We start from the raw sequence: 25783 nt of genomic DNA on the forward strand, positions 1-25783 counted from the left end.
TGTGCTCATTTCCCGTGTCAGTGTTTGTTCTACCTGAAGAAACAGGTATTGAGTTCGGTCCGGCAGGCAGTCAGGGGTGTCTGCCAGACCTCTGTGGTCACAGTAGAGCGCCGTGGGCCAGTGGATGGGGCAGTCGCACTGTTTAGGGCAGGCCTGGGGGTTGTTGGCTCGAAACCAGGCCGCGTCCATCCGTCCCTGCAGGCTCATCACACTGGGCTCACCCAGCAGGCGATTAATCAACAGAGGAAAACCTCCATAGTCGATGTCAATGACAACAGTGGCTGCGGCAGAGTCGAAAACACACAGCAGCAGCAACATAGCACAGCACAGGAGAGCCATAGAGACAGCTGGTGAGATATGTAATCCTGCAAATTAAACATAAACAGAAAGACAAAGCAATTTTTACATGTCAGAGTCAATTTACTAAACTTGTCATGATGAGCTTGATTTTATAAGGCTGTGAAAGTTGTATAATGTCTTTTTTGGCTCTATCAAGCTGCATTACGAGAATAAGGGTTTTCATTTTTAAAATTTTTTTTAATATTTCAACGATTGTTAGCTAGATAGACACACATTCACATTTCACTGAGGATGAATCCAAATGACCTTGTTGATCTCATGACTTTACTTCTAGTGCCCCCAGGAGGTCAAAGTTTTTACTTATCCAGTAGAATATATTGAAATCTACCACATGAATTGTCAAGAAATTGAGTACAGATGTCCATGTCCACCTCAGGATGAATTGTAATGACTTTAGTGATCCTGTTTTTTAGACTCTTAATCAATCTCCTGTCTCTCGCAAAACCCCCACTTTGCTGGGATGCTCCTTTAAGAAATGATGCAACCCTTGGGCTCTGAAAATCAAGATGAAAAATAGTTCAGCGTGAGGTTAAACAAGATCTTTTATTTTTTATAGCAGCCTCTCTCTATGAAATGTGTTAAAGAATTAGAATTAGCCTAAATAAATGGAAATTGCATGGCACTGATTTAAGTGCAGCATGAATTGAGATGGCTGCCTATGAGTATGAGGGGGAAAAATACATTATTTTTCCCTGCATGTACAGCTGTATGTGATTACGGTAATACCCACATAGTTGATGTCCACACAAACACACACTTGCAGACAAACACAGACTCTCAGTATGACACAACAGTTAGTGAGAACGGTTTGCCTCATCAGGAAGTTTGACTATCAGCATGGTTGCAATTTTGCAGTCTTACAGTACATGCTAAAAAGGTTTCCAAGAGATGAGCAACGTTATGCAATCTCGCCTCATCAAACCAACTGTAATTAAACAGACACGCAGTATAGATTTGAACTTTTCCAGTTTTACCTGCCTTGCAGAAGCGAGGAAATGGAAGCAGAGGATAAACCAATAACAGACTGACACTTACCTGTTTGATCAGAATGGAGACAAGCTGTCTTAAATTCCCAATGAAACCCACGGGAGCTGCATGGAACTTTGGGTGCATGTGCGTGTGTGTTTTCAAGCTACCGGCGATGTTTACCGCTGTCTGATACATTCCTCTTCTTCAAACGCTGCCCACATCCCAGACCCCAGACCTCCTCCATAATCTTCCCTACCTCACTTCTTCCTTCTCCCTTCTGTCAGCACTTGGTTACAGTTGAACCCACAACATTTGGTGGCAGCATGTTTGCTTGTACCGTGGTGATAAAATACACAAAAAGACTGACACGAACTGCTGAAAAAGCAAATAAACAAGGAAGAAAAATAAATGATGACAACTGGGTTTAGATTCTGATTCTGGTACAGAGTTTTCAGTGAATATGAGAAAGTTTTGATCAGCATTCAAGTATGGTGCATGTGAATATGTGTGTGCGTGTGAGTCTGGGTCTACAGTATTTGTTCTGCCTGGAGGCATTCAAGCCACAAAGTACCTGGGGAGCCAAGGAGACCATTCTCTGTGTGTGTGTGTGTGTGTGTGCGTGTGTTTGTGGGTGTGTTTCCTTGTGTGTGTGTGTAACCTTGTGTGTGACTCTGCATGTGCGTCCATCTGTATGTGTTTGACTGTGCGTGTGAGCAGAGCAGAGCAGAGAAAAGACGAATGGTGGAGAACAAGAGGGAAAAGTGAGGATAGTATTTCCCATCAGAGCATGGACAGAGCGTCCTCTAGGAAAAACACATGGAATGACACCCACAATGGAGCCAAAATAATAATGAGTGCCTCTAAGTGTGAAAGGGGGGGGGGGGGCAGGTTATCTTTGCATACAATGTACTAATGTGTAGGTAATCAAGAAGACAATACACAGGAATACTGTATGTGTTTGTAGTTAAGTTCAACTCATAGATGCTCACATGGACAACGCTAACATGCTCATGCTAAGCAGGTATAATATTAACCATGCCCACCATCTTAGCTTGTTGGCATGCTAACATTTGCTAATTAACACTAAAACACAACTTACAGCTGAGGTGGATGTGAATGCCATGCCACTAGCATGTCTAAAAACAAATAAAACAGTATCACATTATGTTACCCTCTTTCCTGCTGTTCCTATAGGATTTCTTGTCAAACAGTATCAGGTTTATTATCTCTGCCGGAAGATTATGTGCTCGGTTGTGTGTGTGCATGCATGTGTGAGTGTGTGCATCTTTGTCTGTCTGTCTGTCCAAAGCTAATCTTGTAGAGTCCTGCAGTGTGTTCAGCTAACAGAGCTAACAGCTAACACAGCAGAACAGATTGTCTTTTCAGAGATGAGAGCGTATTTGTTGCGTGAGACATGCCAGTGAAAAACACATCTGATACGCTCACAGTTCCGGAGACCGGTTTAAATTAATTCAATGTCACCCATTGGTTTGTGGACTACGGTTTTGAAGCCTCAAGGCTGTCGCCATCTCAAAAAATGACACTAGAGGGTGAAGCTGAGTTTAATCAAATGCTGAATAAGATATTTTTAGGCGTCCAAAATGTTACAATTAACTTTCATGAACTGTAAACACATTGTAAAAGGACTAAAGTTGTAAGACGAAAACACAGACAACTCCTAGACCGGACAACACCTTAGTAGCAACCTTGTCAGTCACAAGGTACGCACGCATATACCCTGCTTTATGGCCTATTTTACTCAAAATGGGTATAAATTACTAAATGAACATCATGATGTATTGAAAGAGACTTGAAACTAACCATAAACTCATAAATCAAGTGAGAAGTAGGGTCATTTTCTCATAGCCTTCTATATAATCAGACTTCTTTTTGCAACCAGAGGAGTTACCCCTGCTGGCCATTAGAAAGAATGCAAGTTAATAGGCACCTCCACATTGGCTTCACTTTTCAGACCCAGATGGCGTCTGGTTACCTCGCCCAAAGGCCTTAACTTATCGTGGCTTAGTTAATTGGAATAGTTGCCCAGTTTACACACATCAAACCTACAGCAAATCCTCATTAAATTATCATTTAATAACACATTACTTATGCAGCTGATCAATAGCTCAGTGTTAGTAATGTACATTGTTTTGTTCTTGTTCGGCGGTGATGGCCCTTGAGGCTAATTCATTGACTAATTCTAAGACTAATTCATTAAAAATGATGGTGAAGTGAATGAACAAGAAATGTAATGTTTAGAAAATCTGTATGACCGCTTCCTTAATGTAACACAATTAGAGGTGAACATGAGTTAAACATTGCGTAACATAAATGTGATGTTGTATAAAGTATGTACTGTATATGATGGATTTCAGGCCCCAGGAAAACTAGCTGGTACCATTGATATAAGCTAATGAGGAGGATGAAAACTGAGTGCACTTTTCTAGTTGTAACTGATTTCTAACTGGTTGAGTGAAGGTTTCTGGAAACACAAGTGAGAGCTGGTATACAGGGTGTCAACATCAGCCTGTTTGGCAGCTCCTCACCATCCTACACACACTTTGCTCTGTCTTCGTCTGATTTTCTCAGAAGGAAATGGAAAAGGCGTTCTTCCATCCTCTGCTGGCTCTGATCCCTCAGCTCCAGAATAACACCATTCACTGAAACATTACATGCCCTGCCCATAAATATTCACTGCGCTCAAACATCCTGTCAGTGCTAACTGGAATTAATGTTTATGCTTCATGAATATTTTCCCTGTGATTATAAAAAGGGTTTTGCTTTACTGGCACATTTCAATTTTAATTATTGACACGTAATACAATTTTCACCCAATGTGTGCTGCTCCAACCTCCCAAATCCACTCAGGATAGTAAAGAAATTGAACGGATGGGTGGATAAATAGAAACATTTTCATTTTACTTATGACAAATGAAAGCTGAGGAAGAAGAGCTAAATGCTAAATGAAAATTTAAGGGGTTGAAGTTTTTGAAGGGGGTCAGACTCAAACTTCAGTGGCTCACAAGCAACAGTTGTGAGATACAAACAGCAGGCTCAAAGAATAACTGAAGTAAGACCCACATCTATTGTAGTGAGATGGTCACAGGCAGTCAGAATCAACGACAGAATGAGAAAGCCGCACTGTCATAACTTTGATACAGTCACTGATTTCATCTTATAAAGAATGACGCTGCAGCAAACCGCTTTCTTCAGGATAAAAATCCAAATAGAAAATATCTTTATGCTTACGTTTAATTTAACCAATGAATCCACAAAATACAAATATATATATACACATACAATGGTTCAGTTCAATAATTTAAAAAGGTGCTAAATTCTAGGATTGAGGGATTGCCTCCATGTGGCTCTCAACATGACGACTGATCCAACAGCATCGCAATGGTGCTAACAGTGCTAACAGCACAAACAACACAAGTTTCAAATACAGCATTAAAACGGTCTTGTTGTTATCAATAGACTACTGATGCTATGTAAAAGAAGAGCCAATCGAAGCTGGTTATGAGGTCTTAATCTAACTCTGTGCCATAATGCATGGAAATAAAATGACGGGAAACCTGTGTCATTATGAAAATTAAAAAGGAGCAACCTCAAAACAGAAAAAAAACATTTAACATGAATGCTTTCATGCCACTCATTATTATCCTCCATTATTGCTAATGGCACCAATGTTAAACTAAATCTGTATAAAAAGTACAGTAGCAAGTTGAGATCGTCATCCAGTGACAGCGACAGCTACACAAAACAAATATGATGAGACACACATTACCAACAATAATATGACGTCAATTCTTATGTAACTGCTGAGAAAAGCAATACAACAATACAAAGCATTTCCCAAAGCAGAAATTGCCTTCAGGTGGTTTCCTGTTTGAGGATATGCTGAAGCTGCCAGCTCTCAAACAGGTTGTAGGAAATTGTAAGGCCACGCCTAAAGCTGATCCCTGAAAACCACAAATACTCTGTAATGATAATGATTCATGCTTCACCTACACTGCATAGTGTTCAGCTTTGTTCGGCTATGTGTCTGAAGACATTTTGAGGAAAAGCTGGTCACGTGAAACATTACCAATAATTATAGAGGCCAAATGTGCAGTGCGCCAACAAAGGCAGGATAAAAGAAGACTGCTAGCATGACATTTTTAAAAGTTATGGTGAGTAACAGAATATAAGAATGATTTCTGTTTATTGTCAAGAAAACTCAACAGGGTACCTTTACGTTAGGTTCAACCTTAACCTTGGAAATAACAGTTGAAAAAACAATCTCATGTTGAGGTCCATTTATTAGCTCTTCTGGAGTTTCATTCATGTCACATGATCCTCATCGTCAGATAGAGAGTTTGTCAGATTTTCACCTTTTCAGAGCAATTTAAAACCTGCAATAACATTTCTTTTGGCCATTTGGGGACAGCACGGACATATTAAGTTGACATACGGTTATTTAAACATCGAGAATAGTGAACCAAACAGCCGCAAAAACCTGCTCACCCCCCCAAAAAGCTCGTCAGAGCTGAGAAGTACTGCAGAAGCTGTGATAATTATACATTGGTAATATAATATTGATTACATAATTATATTATTTTATTACTTTGAGGACTTTTCATTCATGTTGTCATAATTGTTGCCATGTTTGTTTTTGTCTGTGTGTTTGTGTGATTTTTTGGTTTTGTTTTAACAAAACTGGACTTGAAGTGAGAGGATTTAATTAATTGTTGCTTAAATTTTGTTGTTTTGAGCCTTAATTAGTTTCCTCTTCCACCTCAGTTGTTCTTCCTCTTCTCATAATTTCACTCACCATCTGCTGACTCAATCTGCCCCTCAACAGTTCTTGTCTTTGACACTAGAGGGCACTAGATTCTTAGTAATCAACATCACACAGACGCTTCTACAGGTTGGGATAAATTAAGGTAAGGTTTTTGCAAATGTTTATTGTACAATTACACATTGTACAATACAAATTTGTTGTTGTTTGTATTGTAAACTTATTGTACAATAATACATTGATACCAATAAATTATATATTGTTACAGGAGATAGGATGTATTAATGCAAAAAAAAAAGACTGAAGAGGAAGAAATATAAGGCTTGACTCTCATTGGGCTTAAACCACAATTTTCCTGTTAGCATTTAAAGTCATTTCAGTTTACAATTGAAGTAAAGCTCTTAGTTTAATGTTTGTTCATGATGACAATGTAACTTTCACACTGACACTGAGTTAACCTACTGCTACAGAGCAGATGATCCCTAGCATGGAACTGGTGATGGTTTAGTTACGTGAATCTCTTGGTCACCAGAACACCCTTCAGTGTATTTTCAAGATCTCTTTCTTTTAGCGTCACATAGCAGATGTAACGACAGAATTTAGATTAGACTCATAATTAAAATAGTTACCAACATACATAAATAACAATCTGCTTCTTTCATCTGTATGAGAAAAAGATGAGAAGCTTGGCATGGTGTAATCATGAACATCTGGGCGTGATTTATGTGTGTGTGTGTGTGTGTGTGTGTGTGCGTGTGTGTGTGTGTGTGTGTGTGTGTGTGTGTGTGTGTGTGTTTGCATGGACATCTGCTTTCTATCACATGGTTTATGCTGCCCCTGTGCCCTGAGGTGCCATGGTTCAAGTTACCTTAAGGAGACACATTGTGCAGGGACTGCTAAAACCGAATCTTTATCATTTCTAGAGCTAATTTGTTTAATTCATATAAATTATGATCAGTGCATCTTCTTTATGAACATGTGTTATTTGTGTAAGGTTATGAAACTGTTTATGTAATGTGTGTGTAAACTTGTATAAATCACGCTACGCAGACAAAAATCCAGTTCCCACAAGGTTCACCATTAAATTGCAGGGTTTAGAGTTGGTTTTGGGTTAAGGTAAATGTTGGTTGGAGTTATGCAAGTAATTATTATGAATACGGTTATAGTTTGTGTCTCGGATATTAATGTGTGTTTATATAATATCCTGTGACAAACAAGTTTTCTGTGTGTTTTGAGAGAGAGAGAGAGAGAGAGAGAGAGAGAGAGAGAGAGAGAGAGAGAGAGAGAGAGAGAGAGAGAGAGAGAAAAACTGCCACAGACTGCACCATGAGCTGGTAATAATTTACAAAGTTGTTAATTCATGATTAAATTGAAAATAGTTTGAGGTTTGTATGTTACATTTTGATGTGTCTTCTTCCAAAGACACAAAAAAAACATTTTCAACATTACATCACTCTTAGAAAGAGCAACACTGCATTTTTACCAAAAAAAAAATCGATCAATCCCACATGAATCTGTAAAAGATGAAAGGACATCTGACTGCCATACATACATAATAAGACCATTTAGTCCATTTAATCCAGAACAACGGCCTAAAAAAAATTGAATTTCCTATTACTGACCTGCTTTCATTCTGGAAATAGAGAAAAAGCTAGGATGGAAAGATCTTAATATAGTTTTAAGTATTCAAATAGCTTTTTTTCTGCAGGTGAGTGACAAGAGAAGCAACCTTCAGAATGAACATTCCTGTGACATTCCTATGAAGAGTTCATAGCCTGAGTGGAAAAGGTTTGGTCCTCTGATCTTCTACGCATGACCCAGACAGAAGGCGGGGGGGACACACATAGGTGGGGGCTAGGTTAGTGTTGGGGGCTATGAAGAGTCCACCTGGGCCTTTGAAGTCCCGGTCAGCAGAAAATCAATTTCTCTCGCTCTAACCGATAAGTGATGCACCTTTTCTTTATCGCTCTTTTACACTTCTTTATAGTGTTTTTACATGTTGATATGTGTCTTTCTGTCACACACATACACATCATACTTTATCTATTTAACCCCCTCAGGCCTTTGATGTTATGTTGCAAGATAAAAGTTCATAACGTTATCGATCCTCAGTGATGAGTGAAGGGTTGGAGTTTATCCGGTTCAGCTCACAGGGGAAAATAAGGCTGTGTTGAGTCCATTACCCAAAAATCACATCTAAAATAGATATGACTGGTGTAGTGTTTTACAAGGCTGGTCAGAGAACTAGGCGGTCAATCCTCCTTACTTTAAGCTTCAACAATCACAATCTTGGTCTTCTAAATTCCTCATCCCAGTTCTCCAGATCAGCTTTAACACAATGTGGCCATCTGGATGTTGCTTTCTTCCCTTTTTGGATCTTTGAAGCCTTTTATTGTCAGACGTTCGACTCAATGGCTACATACAACAACCACCTTAAATAACATGTTGAAGGCACTATGCCAGTTTACCTAGCACACTAGCCTTTCTCTTACTGTAGTTATGATAACTGTTGACAAGACTGTTTTTTGATTGAGCACCGAGATGATGTAGCTCTTGGACAAATTGTAAAAGCTTCATAACAGGCTGAAAGGAATATTTCAAAATTTTGGGAAATATGCTATGGGTTTAACAATCCACGGTTCAGTTCAGCCCACGATTTTTGAGCCACGGTTTGGTTCATGTCACTGTTTCATTTTGTAATGTGAATACAAATAAGGCAAAAAATGTAAGTTTTCACTAAAGGTGCTAAATTCGATATTCATTAATAAAGCAGTAAACAACTATTTGCAATGTAAAGGTATAGTGGAGTAATGTTTGAGCAGAGAGTGAAGTCACTCTCCCTCTGTGTGTTGTTGTTGGCATAGCAGGGCCGGCTGCATGTGGTTTATTGTGCATGTTCGTGCATGTGAGTGTGCCACACTGGTTAGTTTATGGATGCCTTTCTGCACCGCTCTCATACTGCGATTACAGCTGATAACACCGATAACCCACCCTGTGATGTGACAAGAAAAAAGGAGAGAGGAATATTTCATTCTAGAAACGTTGCCTTTAGAAAGAAAAACATGTCAGAAAAGGTTTGCAGCAGTTAAGAGGGCAGAGTTGACTCCAACAGTCAAAGGAAAACAGTCGTCTCAGGTGGTCGGATTTTGTCTCATGGCCCCAATGGAATATAATGTAATGTAGTGAGCTAACTTTAACTAAATTAAGTGTTGACTACCAGTGTACCAGACTTTCCAATCACTAAACTGTTCAGTGTCAGAGTGATCCACATTCATTGGATACGGTTTCTAATTATGGCTACTAGAGCCATAGCGTTATTAAATTAAACCCGAGTGCTCCCGGTACCAGGGGCTGGTGTCAATCTCACAACAAACACCATGATAAGGACATGTAGCAACATATTCATCCTGCCCACCCACAAAACGGGAAGAAGCTAGGCTAAAAGCTCATTGTAACCATTTTTAAACGAAAGTAAATACCAAGCAACTAAATGGGTTCACAGCAGAAATACAGATTCAAACGATGTAAGTCTTATCAACGACCAAATCTCACTGTAACAGCAGCCGAAGAAGAGAAAAACTTCAATTAAAATTAAATGGGTATTCTAATGTCTCTGGATCGTTTGAGTCGATTCCAGCCACCTGTATTCCTTCGCGTGGCAAGGAGGAGCATTTGCAGCTTTCCTCCAACATTGAACAGCATTTCCTCAGCCTGCCAGGAGAAAACACGGTCTATGTCACCATCTGTTTGATGAATCATACTGCACTCAGCCTAACGCCTAATTTATACTTCTGCAGAAAAGATTGCGTAGAGCTTCCGCTGAGTTTTAGGATCAGTTGCATCACTAACTGGTGTTGATCTTCAAATTTAACTCTCAGAAAGAAAGTGACAGATCCAGGTCAGACTCATAGGGCCACAGCTCTTCCTTGTGCTTTAGTAAACTCAACTAGTGTTTGTTTACACATTTGATGTGCCAACTTCCACAGCCACAGGTCTTTCCTTGTTTATTGCACTACAGAGGATGAAACATGCAGAAGATGTATTGATGGAGAAAATATTATGTGTGGATCTCTAAAGGAAACACAAAGCAGTGGGTTTTACTCCACATGAAACGGTACACCAAAAGGAAACAATTATTTTCAGTACTGCTTTGTTCAACCATCAGTCATTCACACAGAATATGCCATGTGTTAAACATTTTATTTTAAAATGTATAAAAGCCCAGACAGACCATTCTCCTGTGCTAACATGTTTAGCTGTCTATTAAACAATCACACTACTCTTCCCTTCTCACATTGTAAAAAAGTGTCCCACAATAACAAGATGCAGAGAAGGAGATGGAGAGAGGATAAAAGGGATAACGCTTGTTCAGATGGAGATTGCGAAAAGATGCAGAGGCAGGAAGAGGCCCGCATTAAGACCATACAGAGTTTCACACATGTTTTCATTTAACCCTTTACAAGATGTATTGTTGTTGCAGAGGAATGGAGCGAGTTAGATCCACCCCTGCTACAAAATGTTGTCTCTGGCATAGGGATGTTTGCTAAGTGGGCTGAAGAGGGTTTGGATGTATAATTTTGTTATTATCAGTCTATCTAATTAATGTTTGAAAGATAAAAACTATTTTCTTTGCATAGTATTATTGGGATTGTAGTAGTTTTGTATTGTGTAATATATTACTCACCTTTAACATGACATGGCCCTTTACAGACACTTTTCAGTTTCACACTGTCAAGCATGTTGGCATGGGAATAGATTGACTATTATTTATCAAAAAAGCATAATGCACAGTAACATGTGTAAAACCAAATTATACATGCACACACATTCAGGTGCTGTAACAACAATAGATGGGGTTGCAAAGGTGCAAATGTTAACTATTGAAGAAATAGTGGGGTTCAGCTGAAAGAGACTGAATGTGCTCACATTAGTGGAAAAAGAGGCTCCAGAAAGGGGTGTGGGGTGTGCTGGGCCATGACTGAGCAAACAAAATGGGGTGCAGGCGGGTGGATGGGTGGGTGGAAGGAACCAGTAAAGGAACAAGGAGAGGGGTGGAGAGGGGGGCAGAACATAAAGGAGAGCAGGGAGGGGAGGAAAGTTTTTTTTTTACAAAGTGTTTGTCAGAGTCCCCTTCAGTCCTCAGCACACTGTGAGAGAGAGGGGACAAGGAGGGCGATCCTCTGTGATCAGGTAGGTGTGTGTGTGTGTTTGTTTGCCTATGTGCATGTGTGTGAACATGTGTCTGTCTGTCTGGCTCTGTGGTATTTATCTATGAAACCTTATAGGAGATGAATAAACATGTGATGATCGAGTCACATTTTAGTTTGAGCTGTTTTTAATTTTCTGTAAATCAGAGGGTAATTATTGGATATTTTCCCACAATTTGGGGGCAGCAGTGAAAACCATTAACAAAGCTGGCATTCATGGCTATTTCTTTTCTTTTTTTAATGCTTCCTCTCTGGATTCCCTGTGGATTAAGACCTTCAAGAATGTACCTCTCTACAGCAGTTACATTTCTAAAACAAGTCTTTACGGTGCCTTTGGCTGGTCATCGAGCATCTTTTTCTATAAAGTTATAATTTTAAACAGTTTATTTTTATGACTTTTTGGTGGCTAAATGAACATTTATTCATCTATTTATGCAAATCCAGTACCTCTAGCCCACATTGTATAAGAGAGAAACTTTCCCTAAGAGGATACAAAGAGTCGGCAAAAGAACACAGTCAGTTTACTCTGAGCTGAGTCAATACAGCCCAATTAACAAAGTGTGAATTCATTAATTTCTATTTTGAATTGTGTTGCTTTGTCTCTTTGTCTTTGTCTCTGTTAGATTACAGTGAAAGTTTGTGTGACTGTGACCATGCATGTGGTGGTTGTCTTCCTCTTGTCTGCCCTGCTGCCACTCTCTTGCTCCCATGGACGGGACCCATTCGCCTGGCTTTATGGCGCGCAGAGCCAAAGATTTGGCTCCCTGCAGGCAGACAACACAGGAGGGGATTGTCCAGATGAGTGTGACTGCCCCCCCTCCTTCCCAGTCGCCATGTATTGTGATGGGCGGGGCCTGACAGCCATGCCAACCATCCCTTCCCGCGTGAAATACCTGTACCTCCAAAACAATGCCATCACAGCTGTGCCCGACTCAGCTCTAGTAAATGCAACCAATCTGGTGTGGCTCATGATGCACTACAACCAGCTGACATCTGACGCCATTGGCAAGAAGGTAAACTTACGTCTGGCCTCAGTCCAGCCACACATATAAGCTCAGAGCAGGAAACGGTAATGCTGGTCTAAATGGTTGTCAGATGGCTGGCAGGTGGCTAATTAAGTGTAAATGTTACAAAGGAAAAAGTAATGATTATATTGCTTTATGTGTGACATGTGGTTCTTAGTTTAAAGTCCATCTGAAATTAATTTAAATTGTTTTTTTCTCTGCTCAGCATACATGTGTTGAGTAAATCACATTGCAAAAAAAAAAACAGGAAACATCTTTGTTTTGGTTTCATGATGCCTTTAATCCATCATAATACCTTTAGTATATACATTCATACAGCCAATCACATTTTTTAATTAAGCAGACGGTTACACTGGCGGTGTCCAAAACCACTCCCTAATACTTTATAGTGCACTACATTTACTGTACACCATTTTATTTGAGTGTCCGAATGTGTAAATGTATCCGCCATACAGTGCGAGGGCTCAACTCTTGATCTTTGGTTACCATCAGTGGTAACCACTTTTTAACATATAAAAAATAGCGACAGCAAGCAGCAAAATCCCAAAACAAATACTACTTTAATATGTGTTGCATTCATTATTTTTTTAATATTGCTTTTACAGTCAGAAGTCGAACCAGACAATGCTGCAACGCTGCATATGCATCGGTGAATTTACTTACAAGCGCACAGGCATCATAGAGACAATGGGGAAGCAAATTAAGTTTTTTGATTGTGGCCTGAAAAGTTCGACAAACTCGTCAACATCTCAAACAAACGTTAAAACTGATTATACTGACAAAGATGAACCCGAACAAATGGAAAATCATACTGCAAAGAGTGTACAACACCTTGATAAGTGATGCATCAAAATTCACTAAAGTTCAATATAGCACATCCCACAGAACCACAGGGCTAGATGAACACTGGAGCTCGAGGCAACAAGAGTGGCCAGCTCAATGACATAATGAGGAAAATGCTGCAAGAGCTGACACACAGGCCGATGAACACTTCCATATTGCAATCGCAATATTTTCATTAATAAGCTGAGGTATAACTACACAGTATCTTGATTACTCAAAATGTAAGGTGTCTAAAAATGGCAACTATATTTTCAGTTTCAGCAACCAAAAGCTGTTGCCTGGTTCCAGCCTGCCAACCTCTTTTGAGAGTTGGTGTTGTGCCCTGAGTGTCCTCAAAATTCCACAATGGAACAAAAAAAGTAGTGTCTGATTCTGATATTTCCACAAAGACCTTTTTTTGAATATATATATATATCTTTTAATATCTAAAGAAATATTAACAATGAATTTAAAATAACAATGGCACTGTTCTTGACTGCAAAAAGGGATAACTTAAGTGATGTCAGTTGGACTTTTTAACGCTGATGAGCTACTATGTGGATGAGATGTGCTCCCAGTAGACAACCAAACACAAAAAAATATAAATACACTGTGCAATACAACAATTATTCTGTCTGTATATATAATATTTTTAGATTTTAGTTATAGTTATATTTTAGTTATTGTGGATTTTTACTTTTTTTACTTAGTTAATATTCTTTATTGTTTATTATCTATTTATAATATGATAAAATGTACATTGTTTTTTACTATGTCTCTTGTTTGCACTATCCACTATGCTGCTGTAATCCTGTAAATTTCCCCACTGCGGGACTAATAAAGGATTATCTTATTTTATCTTATGCTAGTGTTCATTCCAAATCCTTTTGTAGGCATTTCAACAGCTGACGGGACTAGAGCGTTTATATCTGCAACACAACAATTTGACGGCCTTTCCTTCAAACCTCCCTCGCACACTGCAAGACCTGAGAATCGACCACAACAAGATTGAAAAGGTAATATTTTGCATAGTTTGATATTCATGCGTCTCTGTTCCCTTTTGGTGTTTTGGCATTAGACTTCAGAGTTATTTCTACTGTTGCCTAGGTAACACCTGCAGACCTGGAGGGAATGGATAACCTCACTATCCTGTATCTCCACGACAACGCTGTCACAGACATGGGCACATCACTGACGGCACTCAAATCCCTCACACTGCTGGAGATCAGTGGCAACAAGTTGACGAAGGTAATTGTGTGTATCTGTGTGTTTGCGAGTGTCCCTTGAAGTGAATCTGCAATCCTATCACAGTATTCTTATCCCAGGTCCCAGAGGCACTCCCCGAACATCTGCACCAGCTCTACCTGGAGTCCAACTCCATTGATTCTCTACCAGAGGGTTTCATGGGCCGGTTCACTCAGCTGCAGTACGTCAGGATGGCTCACAATCAGCTAACAGACAAGGGTATCCCTGCCAACACCTTCAATGTGACTGGGCTGGTGGAGCTAGACCTGAGTTTCAATAAACTGGAGAGAATCCCTCCAGTGAGCACCACACTACAGCATCTCTATCTGCAAGCCAACCAGATCAAAGGTAACATGAATACAGGTGTTTTATTAAGCATTTGTGTAGCCTACACAAACATTTAAAAAGCAATTCATAGAAATTATTAAAGGGCCTGAAAATATTTCTTAATCAACTTCTATGAGAAACCAAGTTTTGCATAAAACTCATACTGGAATGTGGATGGGGCTCTTTTGGCAAATGCTGCACCAATAAAGACAGTTTACTGATTTGTCTAGGCCACTGTCAATCAAATCTGATCGAACCACACACACCCACACACAGTCCTGAAGAAGCAGATTGTCAAAACATTCACTCAGGATGTTTTTTACAAAAACTTTAAATACAATTTTTGCATATTTATTCATGAATAATATTATGGCAAAATAAGTTGGACCACTTGTAGCAGCAGTTTCTTTTCTTACTGATATATTGTGTAGGTGCTGAGATGTTGGATGTTTAGAATATTTTGGGAAGACACAAATGCGTTCTTTACCACCTCCCCATCTGCCCCATTAGAGTTCACTCTGGGTAGTTTCTGCAGCGTTGTGGACGTGACCAACTTCTCCAAGCTCCGGACGCTGCGACTGGATGGGAATGAGATCAGTCGCCAGGACATCCCTACAGAGTCAACCCTCTGCTTGCGCCTGACTTCCAGCATTGAGGTCTAACTGTGCTTATAAAACGTGGCACTCTGCTCACAAACGCAGCTATCTAATAATATATATAGCCAATATCAACAGCAGTTGGCAGCAATTATTACAGCAAGATTTACTATTCACATCACAGTGAAGGCAAAGGTTGTCATATGTGATTGTTTACATGACCGTTTTACAGCAATTGGAGAAGCTTTATAGCAGATATTTCACATTTTCCAGACCAAACAAACAAGTTCAACTTTAAATGAGTTTCTTTCACACATTGGAACAAATGGCTAAGTCTTGTTTTACTTGATTAAAGCTACTACAAGGAAGTTTAATTTTGTGCTGATGTTGCCGGTCCCTGTGGACTTAAGTTTCCGAGCACTTGAGTCCATTTAGAAATAAATCTAATTTTACTGCAGCAGGGTCTGACAGTCTGCACCACTCAAGAATCTGACCCGGTAGCACCAATGACAAGCATTATATGTGCAAAATCCGAGATTGGGGGCATTTCGGTTGCCTCTCGACAGCTCTCAACAATGCTGATGGCCTGCTAACGGTGCTAACAGTGCTAACGGCAAAATTGCTGACATAGCTAAAAGTGTTTATTTGAGGGAGAACCGGAGAGTGGGTGCTATGCTTCTACATTGACGCTGTTGGTCAGGACGGCATTATCGTAATAATACATAACAGTGCATAAGCCTAATACGATAGCCGTAGGAGCCACATATGATGTTTCTTTTTTGCATATTGAAAATCATCTGACCCTGATCCTCCTTATATGTTGCTGTGAGGATCAATTATCTTTTTAATCAATGTCTTTTGCTATTTTTAATCTCTCTTCCTACAAAGCATGCCTTCCATTGTTTTGTTTGATAAGCTAAACATTATTAACACAGTTTTATTTCAAATCATTAGCTGTCCTAGAAGCATGTCGATATCTTCATCACTTCTCTGACGACCATTTCCCAAAAGTGATACCATATTGAAGTTGGGTACATTGTTTTTTCTTTGTGACAAAAATGCTGTGAGTGTTTGTTTCTGTAGAGGATCCTCTTGTTTCACAGAGAAATCAACTTTCCTTAGAAATATAGATTGATACCTCTGTACCATGTGCAAAATATACCCATACTGTAGTGAATCACATATGGGCATTGGGTGAATGATTTAGGATTCTTGAGTTACTGTATGATTTATTTAGATGGCTATTATACTGACAAATGTTTTAGGTTTACAAGCTTATTGAAGAATAAATAGAAACTGTGATTAAAAACACAAAAACACACTGTACTTTTTCTTTTAACAACACATCCGGTATTTGTAGTGCACTGTATTTTACTGTCTTTGTGTGTATGTGTGTGATGTGGGTTTGATTGAGTGATTTTATGGACTAAGGGTTGATCCAAGAAGAAGAAACAGAGGAGCACTGTAATATAGTTTGTTTAGGACAGTCAGCTTTTGTTCATACTGAACTGATGCAGCTATCTGTTGAATTAAGGCTCATCTAGACACTATGTTAAATACACACAGGCACTTGTTATCTCAAAAGTTAATGTGAAAGATATGAGGAATTTTATACAACGTAACTTTATAATACATTAACATGCCTATACTATGAGAATGTTCAAAGACTACAGGTCTTCTGCTCACTGGATATGGTGACGTCCTGCTCCACAACTAAGTAAGTTGTTTGTGAGGTGGAATGTCAGGAAAGTAATTTTGACTCTATAGAAGATTTAGAGGGTGAGTCCTCTCTAACCAATTTGATCTTTATGTACTTTCTGTACCAGAGGTGCAAATAAAGGCCAATGCATCGGAAAAGAAGAAACCTGAAAGAGTCCAAACATTGTTTGGACTCTCATATCACAGTTGCAGGCAGAGCAGTTGGTTATCCCTAACTATGCATAACTTTTACAAACTCAGATGTTTCAAATTTGAAGATTTACTAAACATCAAGCTTTCCCAATTAATGTATGCAGACTGTGTGTCTATACACATATTGTGTATATTTCTAGTGAGTCAGTAAGATGAGTTGTGTATGACTACAGAATAAGATAAGAAAAAATGCAAACAAACAGTTAAGAGAGTCAATTTGTGTATGGTTTACAAATACATTGAGTTTGTTACTCTGAGGTAGATTAAAACTATGAAATACAAATAATTACTAAGACTAAGACTAGCATATCAAGTAAACATTTCTTTAAGTTGTTTATTACAATTGGATGCGTCTCTGCATCCTCAGGAATGTGGATGGTCGTAAAACCGCAAAGATGGGGTCATAAAACATGGTAGACTCAGCATTAATGATTTGAGTGTGGAGTCTTATCTGCTCTGAGTATGTTTACCAATTTACCATGATATGACACATGGTGAATTGTTCCAGAAAGAAGTTTATTAGTTCAGATTGTATCATAGACATTTCAGTTTTATCAAGAGAATTCTGTGGATGTCCGCTACAAAAGTAACAGATAATACGGCAGTTTGCTCTTAAGAGAATGTCGGCACAAATAGGATAATATAGGCAATGAACTGCAAGAGAAAATTAAAAGCTTTTCAACAATTCCACAAAATTTTATATTTTAAATGATTGCCAACTATGACTCTGTGGGGGACGATGCAGAAATGTTTCTAAAGCACAAGAATCTTTGTAGAGATTTAAATATATTTTTGTAACACCAAGAAAACACCTACAATCATGGCATGTTATCTATGAGAAGACTTATTTTATTTTGATTGTGAGGTGATTGCATGGTAATAAATGAATCATCAGGTTGACCTGCAGGCCAGCTGCGGAGGGAGAGCTGTCCTGTTCATCGGTGCTGCACCCTCTGTGTGTCAGCTGGTCAGAGATGGGATCTTCACAGGACACAGGATGTCGATAATGTTTTCCTCCATCACTATGTTTTGTAATCTGTGGCCACATGCCAGCAGATACCGTCATTAAAACTGACGTATATTACAGGTTTTCAGTGGTTTATCTATGACTATTACCATAAGCCTAATAGGCGTTGTAATCCATTGATTATTAGGTGAAGCAGGACTCTTTCCGTCATGTGATCTGACATGGTTGTGGTCATCATCAGGTGGTGATTACGAGTGACACAGATGTGCGTATGCTAACAGCACAGTGATTATGTGTAGATGTCACCAACCAAAATGAGATCCATCCATCATCAGTCATATGTGGCTTTAGGGAGTAGCTGTTAAGACATGGTTAGAGTCCCTCACCTGAGTCACACACACACACACACACACACACACACACACACACACACACACACACACACAAGAGTGTGAACACTGAGCGGCAGTCACAGCTCCACTCTTTTGTCTATTTATCAATTCAGAGGATATAATGTTTTTATCACTCCTAACACAATCTGAGGTGAGCAGTCACATTCAGACAGGTCTATTTTTGCAGAATGATAATAGTAGAGCGTCATAGGAAATATCAGGGTCAGAAATACTGACATAATGCAGAAAGCAACCCTCACCAGCTCTATATCAGATTGAGTGGGGATAGTTTAGTCGCTAATGTCATCAAGAGGAGAACTTAATTTACTAATGTGCATTAAACAATGATTCCGGTTTAAAAAGACTAAACAAACACAACCAGCTCAGCAGTGCTGTGGGGGGAGTGTACAAATCAGGTGATTGGTTAAAAACATCACTCCATTGTCTGTCAGGGGGGCTTTAAACCAGAGCAACCTGAGTGATTTGAATTCCTTATACAGACAACAAGCAGTTGAAAGGACATGAGGAAATACAGCTGGAACAGTTTCAAGGATTTCATTTTCAGAAATCCTGCTGTCGTCGACCAGGTAGGATTGCAAACCTGTTTGACCAGACTTTCACTCCATAAGTTACAACAGCTACATTGAATAAGACTGAGGAATTTGAAAAGTGTTTGTATTTCTGATAAATAAGTCAAATGTAAATCTACTCAGAAACACAAAACATATTGTTCACTTAATTTGGTATTCAATTTAGAAAAATACCATGTTTTTTGTTTGTTTAGAAAATGCCTCGTAATGGGTGATGATGGAGCCAATGTCACTTTTTGACTTTTGTCTTAACATGACACAAGAGTGGAAATAATTTAAAAATGTCACAATGAAAACAGATTATATATGATAAGTCAAGATGATCAACAGTGAAATTGGTTTCAGCACACAGCTGAGAAACACTGTCCTATGATATCTGTATTTTTGTCAAACATTATCATATAGCATTGCAGAAATTTGTATTGCATCATTCTAGAATTTACTTTTTTCACTGCAGGTGTTTTTCTTAAGCTATCCCTGGTACAACATACAATATCTGAGTCATTTTACAACTTTTACCGCTTTAATAAGTTATTTAACTTTTCAATAGGATCCACATGTGGATGATGGCGATGAGAATACTGAGCGTGGGAACTGGGCCAGTAAGAAGGAGTATATCCTCTCTACGATCGGATATGCTGTTGGACTTGGAAATATCTGGAGATTTCCATATTTGGCCTACAAGAATGGAGGGGGTAAGTATTTCTTGTCTAATGCATTAGTGTTGGAAATCCTGTTTGATAGCATTGCTGTTGATATTGTTTTTAATGTGTCACTTTGAGCAGGTGCCTTTCTTATCCCCTACTTTGTGATGTTGGTGGTGGCTGGAATTCCCCTTTTCTTCCTGGAAAGCGCTTTTGGGCAGTTTTGCAGCCAAGGTCCAATTAACATATGGAGATCAGTGCCAATCCTGCAGGGTAAAACTAACATTCAAGTTTTGTGAAAGATCAGTCGATTACATCGGAGAACAACGTTGTCAAACATGAGGAATTTAATGAGGCTGTTGATTAATGATTGACTGTAGAACCAAAAATGTGTCTTTTTTATGACTCTTGACTTCAGAGGAGCTTTTGGTTGTTTGATTTTAAGGCTTTGACCCTTTAAGGTCAACGCATAATTATCCAAACTAAAGGTAAAAGATTAATTACAGCTTTATAGCTGTAATTCATATTCTTGTTATAATCGTACAGCAAGATTCGGTGGATTCCTCTTCAAAATTAAAAAGAAATTAGGAGTTTGGCAATGCTAGCAACAGTTTAGAATTATGTAATGTGTGTAATGTGTAAGAAGAAACGTTCTGAAATACAAATTCAAATTCACAAATACAGTATTTCTCCCTATGCCAGTGAAGTTTAATATTTAGGCTACAAATTAAATGTCAACTCATACACAAGCTGAACAACATCAGCAACAAGACCTCATCTGCCCAAACAGACAGACGGTCACTCTGCCGTCTGTACAAACAACTGATCATCAATTTTATACAACTGCATTACTCAGTGTACCTTCACGAGGAAAAAGAAAAATCCCCAATTTTTGTTATAGTAACGAGAGTAAATGTAATTTGTTACTTCCCTTGTTATTTATAATGCCTCTTTCTTCCTCTACAGGTGTTGGCGTTGCCATGGTTATGGTGACAATAACAGTGTCAATTTATTACAACGTCATCATCGCTTACAGCCTGTACTACATGTTCGCCTCCTTCCAGTCTCCTCTGCCGTGGTCCAGCTGCCTCAGTTGGGCTCACAGCAACTGTAGCAACTCTCCTATAGGTGCTTTTTCATCTCCAATTTTTTGGTTGTATTGTGTGGCTGAAATCTGCGGTTTGTTGGAAGCTGATGTGTCATTCTCCTGAGGTAGCGGTGAATAATGTCAAGATGACATATTGTGATATAAATGAAAGACTTAAAACCACGATAAAAATAAAAACTGCAGTTTGAGCACTAGGGCTCTATAATAATAAAAATAATAAAATAATTCATTCATTCTAGAAAACTAATGCTTGGAAATACTCACTATATAGACCTTTCCTGGTTTTCTTTTCCAGCATACTGCAACTTAAGTGGTGTTTTAGTGGCCAACTGGACTCAGGAAAACAGCACTTGTCCTTCATCAAACATGATCACAGTTCCAGTGCAGAGTTCGAGTGAGCAGTACTGGGAGTAAGAATCACACACTCGCGCAACCAAGCACAAATACATACACTTGTCATAATGCTGTGGCTGTAAAGTCAGATGTCTCACCTCCTCAGTCACGTGGCTCTGCAGAGATCCAGTGGTCTGGATGAAACAGGACCAGTAGTTTGGCACTTGGCCCTCTGTCTGCTGCTGAGCTCCATGATTGTTGCTGCAGCGCTCATCAGAGGCATTAAGTCATCAGGCAAAGTAAGACAACATCCATCTCATAGCAAGTCTTTATCCACAGTTCAACATGAGGGCCAATGCATAGAGCCAATCAACCCACTGCAAAACTCAAACAGCCAAATGTCCTTTATATATTTATCATTTGGGTTTCCTGCAATACAAAGCAAGGACGCCTCTCACTCAAAAAAAGACTTGTACCATGCTCAGCTGTCATGTAGGCCTACATGAAGTACATTGTTTCAACCACTATCTGAATTTCCTATGTTGAAGGAATAGTACCACATTTTGGGATTTATGCTTACTATTTTTAATGTTGAGTAAAATAACATTTATACCACTTTCACGTCTGTACGGTAACAATACATCAGTCAACCACCCGGCTAGCAGCTCTGTGAGGCTGTATAGACAAAGCAGTGCTTTGAGGTAAATGCTGGCATCAGCATGCTAATATGTTCACAATACTAACATGCAGATGTTTGCAGAAATAATGTTTACTATGTTTACAGTTCTAGTTGAGTGCGTTAGCATGTGTGAGGAATTTAAAGTTTAAAAGCATTCCTAGTATGTTTAATAGCACCCCTAGTGGTGGATATTTTATGTCAATGTTTACTTACAAGTTTTAAACCAAAGGTATAATTATTATATAATATGTCCTAACATGTTTTCTTGTAGAAGTTTGGTCATTGAATGTGTATAGAGAGTCTATGAAGGGGGGTTGAGGAATGTGCCAGAAGCGGGGGAAGGATACGTGCTGGCTGGGTGAGGTGTCTGCCCAGAACAATGGGTCATAGGCCAAGGGCTCCCCCTTGGCCTATGACCCATTGTTCTTATTGGATTTCAGCCAGTCATTGAGCTGATCGATGGGTGTGAGGTGAGACTCTTCAGAGACTTTGAAGGGACAAGAGGACTGTGAATCCTGGGGGAGAATCAGACCTTCTCCCGACCATGGGGCAGACATACGAGTCTGTCGTGTGGCTCGGATGGGGCCTCACTTACATGATATGTATATATATATATATATATTGTTATTAATAGTGTATTCAGATTGTAACTGTATTGCTTCTGTAGTTATTAAATATCTTTTGATTTTAACTCGAACCAGCTGATTTCTTGCCACTGGTTTGCTGACGAAAGATGCAGCAGTGGGAGACATGCGGCCTTCCTTTGTACAAGGGAGTTGAGACCCTAACACCTGCTAACATTTTCCAATCAGCACTGAACACAAAGTACAGCTGAGGCTGATGGGAATGTTGTTGGTTTTGTCATAAACCAACACGTATTGGACAAACTCAAATGTTGACCTGCTGGTGGCATTAGAGGAAATGATACACCATTAGTTAATTTCAAAGGTACTGATAGCTAAGCTAGCTCTTTCCCCCTTTAAGCCAGGCTTTATGCTAAGCTAAGCAGCTGCTGGTTGCAGCTATTTTTCATACAGACATGAGTTGATTCAATCCTCTCATCTTTACTTTCAACAAGAAAGTGTTTTGCCCAAAATGTCAATCTATTTTGTAAAAATGTACACAGTTGTATAGAGGCTTTCGATAAAAGTGTAAGTGAATGCTAGATGCAGAAAAGAAAAGACACACGCTAATTGCAACACGGCAAACACCTTTACAATTTTAAGCCCTTATAAGTTTTACACTTTACTATTGAAACTCCCAGCAACAATGCAAGAAAATATAAATTAAATATAAATTAATTATTTACTTTTTCGCAATTTTAACTCTTGGCTTTTGTGTTACCAGGTTGTGTATTTCACGGCTACTTTTCCTTATGTGGTGATTCTGATCCTGCTGATCAGAGGTGTGACACTAGAGGGAGCCAGAGATGGGATTGAGTTCTACATTGGTTCCCAATCCAATTTGACTAAACTGACAGAAGCACAGGTCAGGACGTAGGGACCCAACAATCCATAGTCTACTTATCTGCAACGCAGTACAGCAATCGAAGTATATTGATTTAAAGCATGACTGTTTGTTTTTAGGTCTGGAAAGACGCTGCAACTCAGACCTTCTACTCCCTCTCGATTGGCTGGGGTGGAGTCATGACTCTTGCTTCTTATAACAACTTCCACAATAATGTGTTCAAGGACGCATTTGTTGTAACCCTTACTAATGCTGGTAGGGGCACAGCTACTGTAACAGCATTATTTAAGGGAAATTTAAATAATTTCTATATCATCCATTTAGCTATTTTCATGTTTTCCTAGGTACCAGTGTGCTTGCAGGCTTTGCCATATTTTCAATCTTGGGTCACATGGCTCACATCTACAAAATGCCTGTTGGAGAAGTGGTTAAGGAAGGTCAGACAGACACAAAATGTGGGCATCAATCAATATAAAATTTGCAAGACTGTCAGGCAGCCTGTAATGTTATGTTTCTTTGTCTTTGTGCAGGATTTGGCCTGGCATTCATTGCATATCCAGATGCTCTGTCTAAGCTTCCTATTTCCCCTCTGTGGTCCATTTTGTTCTTCTTCATGCTTTTTACGGTTGGTCTGGACTCCCAGTTTGCAGGAATAGGTGAGATATTCAGTTGTCATTCACACTTAACATTAAGACCATTGCTGTTGAATTAAGACCATTGCTGATAGAATGCTGGATCCTGAAATCTCTCTGTCATTAGAGGTGATCACCACCTGCCTGCTCGATTCCTTCCCTAAAATATTCAAATCCAAACGAGCTTTATTGACTATTACGACGTCTTCCATCCTCTACCTGCTGGGACTGCCATGTGTCACAAGGGTAAGTCTGCCTCAGTGTAACTTAATTTAACTGTTGTCTGACACAGGCATAGTTAACTCAGCTTGTGCGTGTGCTTGTGGGTGTGTGTGTGTGTGTGTGTGTGTGTGTGTGTGTGTGTGTGTGTGTGTGTGTGTGTGTCTGAGACAGGCGGGAATATACTGGGTGACTCTAATTGACCAGTTTGCTGCCAGCTGGGTGCTGCTATGTTTGGCTCTCTTAGAGATCATTGGTGTCTGCTACATATATGGTAAATATGATAACTGGAGATATGTGCACATACAACTGACAGAGAGCCTTAAACTTCAGCTGTGTACATTCAGGCCAATGTATTCTTCTGATGCATTACAGGAGGGAACCGTTTTATCAAAGACATTGAGATGATGATTGGAAAAAAGAGTTTCACTTTCTGGCTATGGTGGAGAGCATGTTGGTTCTTCATCTGTCCCTGCGTCATAGTGGTGAGTCACACAATGCCCCTGATGCAAAAGATGGTGATTAATCACTTTGTATTTTTACTGTTTGTGTATGTCATTTTATGTATTTGTCTCTCTGAATCCTGAGTCTGAAATAAAGTCTATCATCAATCACATGTCTGCTTCAATCCTCATCATATATTTTAGGGATGCCATCAAATCAAAAATTAGTATTGCTTCAAAAGCTACATAAAGATATTTTTTCTAAAAGGTGGTATAATTACAGCCAGCAGCCACTTATATATTTCAAGATCTGAATTTCAATTCATTTTAGATTTCATTTTTTTGTGTAAAAGAGTGAATAAATAAAACTGACCCTTGTCTAAAGTGGTTCCATAAATTCACATTAAAAGTTAGTTCTGATGAATGAAATCGTCTGCCTTTGTTGTGTAGGTGATCCTGATCTGGTCTCTGATGACGTTTACGCCACCCTCCTATGGAGGAGTTCCGTTCCCAGGCTGGGGTTTGGTTCTGGGCTGGTGCATGGCTGTATTTATGCTCCTCTGGGTCCCCGTCATCGCTGTGTATAAGTTGATGAGAGCCGAGGGAAGCCCCTGGAAGGTGCGTATGTGTGTTATGATGTGTCTTTTTCTATGTTTTTCAAAGCATTGCATGTTGCAGAGCTTGAAATTCTTTCCACGAATTCAAAGATATTATGCTAATCCCTCACTTTCCACAGCGTCTGAAGTCGTTGTGCTCCCCAGCTGAAGAATGGCATCCCTATCTGGACATCCATCGAGGAGAACGCTACTCACAAGACTGCTGTCGCCTGAGGATGAGGAGTAGAACCAAACCAGAAGTAAATGTGAATATAATATCGAGCTCATGGCTCTGATGTGTGTTTTTATGTGTTTATGTTTTCTTCTCTTTAGTGCAGCAGTGTAATATGTGAACAATTTATATTGAAAGTTACATTAATTGATTGAGGCAGAGAGTGACTCAAACACAAAAAAATTGATATATATAAACAAAATCTACAACGACAACCAACAGCCATAGTCCTTACAACG

The 25783-nt window shown here is 39.3% G+C and overlaps 3 protein-coding genes across 4 annotated transcripts in view; 2 read left to right on the forward strand and 1 right to left on the reverse strand.

Moving 5' to 3' along the window:
- zgc:113307 (uncharacterized protein LOC553753 homolog) overlaps window positions 1-25783 on the reverse strand; it is a 34215-nt gene that overhangs the window by 3705 nt on the left and 4727 nt on the right. Inside the window, exons 1-2 of one of the 2 annotated variants that reach the window (XM_068720037.1) lie at window positions 1396-1460; window positions 34-365 (exon numbers count right to left, since the gene is read on the reverse strand). In XM_068720037.1, coding sequence (XP_068576138.1) covers window positions 34-339 — 306 coding nt within the window. In that variant the 5' untranslated portion in view covers window positions 340-365; window positions 1396-1460. Of the gene's footprint in view, window positions 1-33; window positions 366-1395; window positions 1461-25783 lie in introns of those variants that run through there. The other variant, XM_068720038.1, reaches the window with a different exon arrangement.
- fmoda (fibromodulin a) lies at window positions 11239-16650 on the forward strand. The gene is made up of 6 exons (XM_068720039.1): window positions 11239-11299; window positions 11940-12329; window positions 14057-14179; window positions 14271-14411; window positions 14489-14756; window positions 15246-16650. Exons 2-6 carry the CDS (start codon window positions 11970-11972, stop codon window positions 15395-15397), a joined length of 1044 nt encoding a protein of 347 aa, XP_068576140.1. The 5' UTR covers window positions 11239-11299; window positions 11940-11969; the 3' UTR covers window positions 15398-16650.
- Window positions 19123-25608, forward strand: slc6a14 (solute carrier family 6 member 14). The gene is made up of 15 exons (XM_068720036.1): window positions 19123-19188; window positions 19742-19886; window positions 19977-20108; window positions 20802-20963; window positions 21239-21353; window positions 21443-21575; window positions 23303-23443; window positions 23542-23677; window positions 23767-23859; window positions 23953-24078; window positions 24182-24300; window positions 24448-24547; window positions 24649-24758; window positions 25167-25334; window positions 25453-25608. The coding sequence occupies exons 1-15, from the start codon at window positions 19123-19125 to the stop codon at window positions 25606-25608; spliced, it is 1902 nt and encodes a 633-aa protein (XP_068576137.1).

The sequence above is a fragment of the Cebidichthys violaceus genome, unplaced genomic scaffold (assembly GCF_023349555.1).
Source record: "Cebidichthys violaceus isolate CVI_PGR_0920_01 unplaced genomic scaffold, fCebVio1.0.p SCAF_25, whole genome shotgun sequence".
NCBI lineage: Eukaryota > Metazoa > Chordata > Actinopteri > Perciformes > Stichaeidae > Cebidichthys > Cebidichthys violaceus.

Excerpts from the sequence above, each read along its gene's own strand:
- fmoda (XM_068720039.1), top strand. The coding sequence starts at position 11,970 with ATGCATGTGGTGGTTGTCTTCCTCTTGTCTGCCCTGCTGCCACTCTCT. Across the intron at positions 14,180-14,270 it reads ACCACAACAAGATTGAAAAG|GTAACACCTGCAGACCTGGA; the intron begins GTAATATTTTGC and ends ACTGTTGCCTAG. Across the intron at positions 14,757-15,245 it reads GCAAGCCAACCAGATCAAAG|AGTTCACTCTGGGTAGTTTC; the intron begins GTAACATGAATA and ends CTGCCCCATTAG.
- slc6a14 (XM_068720036.1), top strand. The coding sequence starts at position 19,123 with ATGAGGAAATACAGCTGGAACAGTTTCAAGGATTTCATTTTCAGAAAT. Across the intron at positions 20,109-20,801 it reads ATCAGTGCCAATCCTGCAGG|GTGTTGGCGTTGCCATGGTT; the intron begins GTAAAACTAACA and ends CTTCCTCTACAG. Across the intron at positions 25,335-25,452 it reads CCGAGGGAAGCCCCTGGAAG|CGTCTGAAGTCGTTGTGCTC; the intron begins GTGCGTATGTGT and ends CACTTTCCACAG.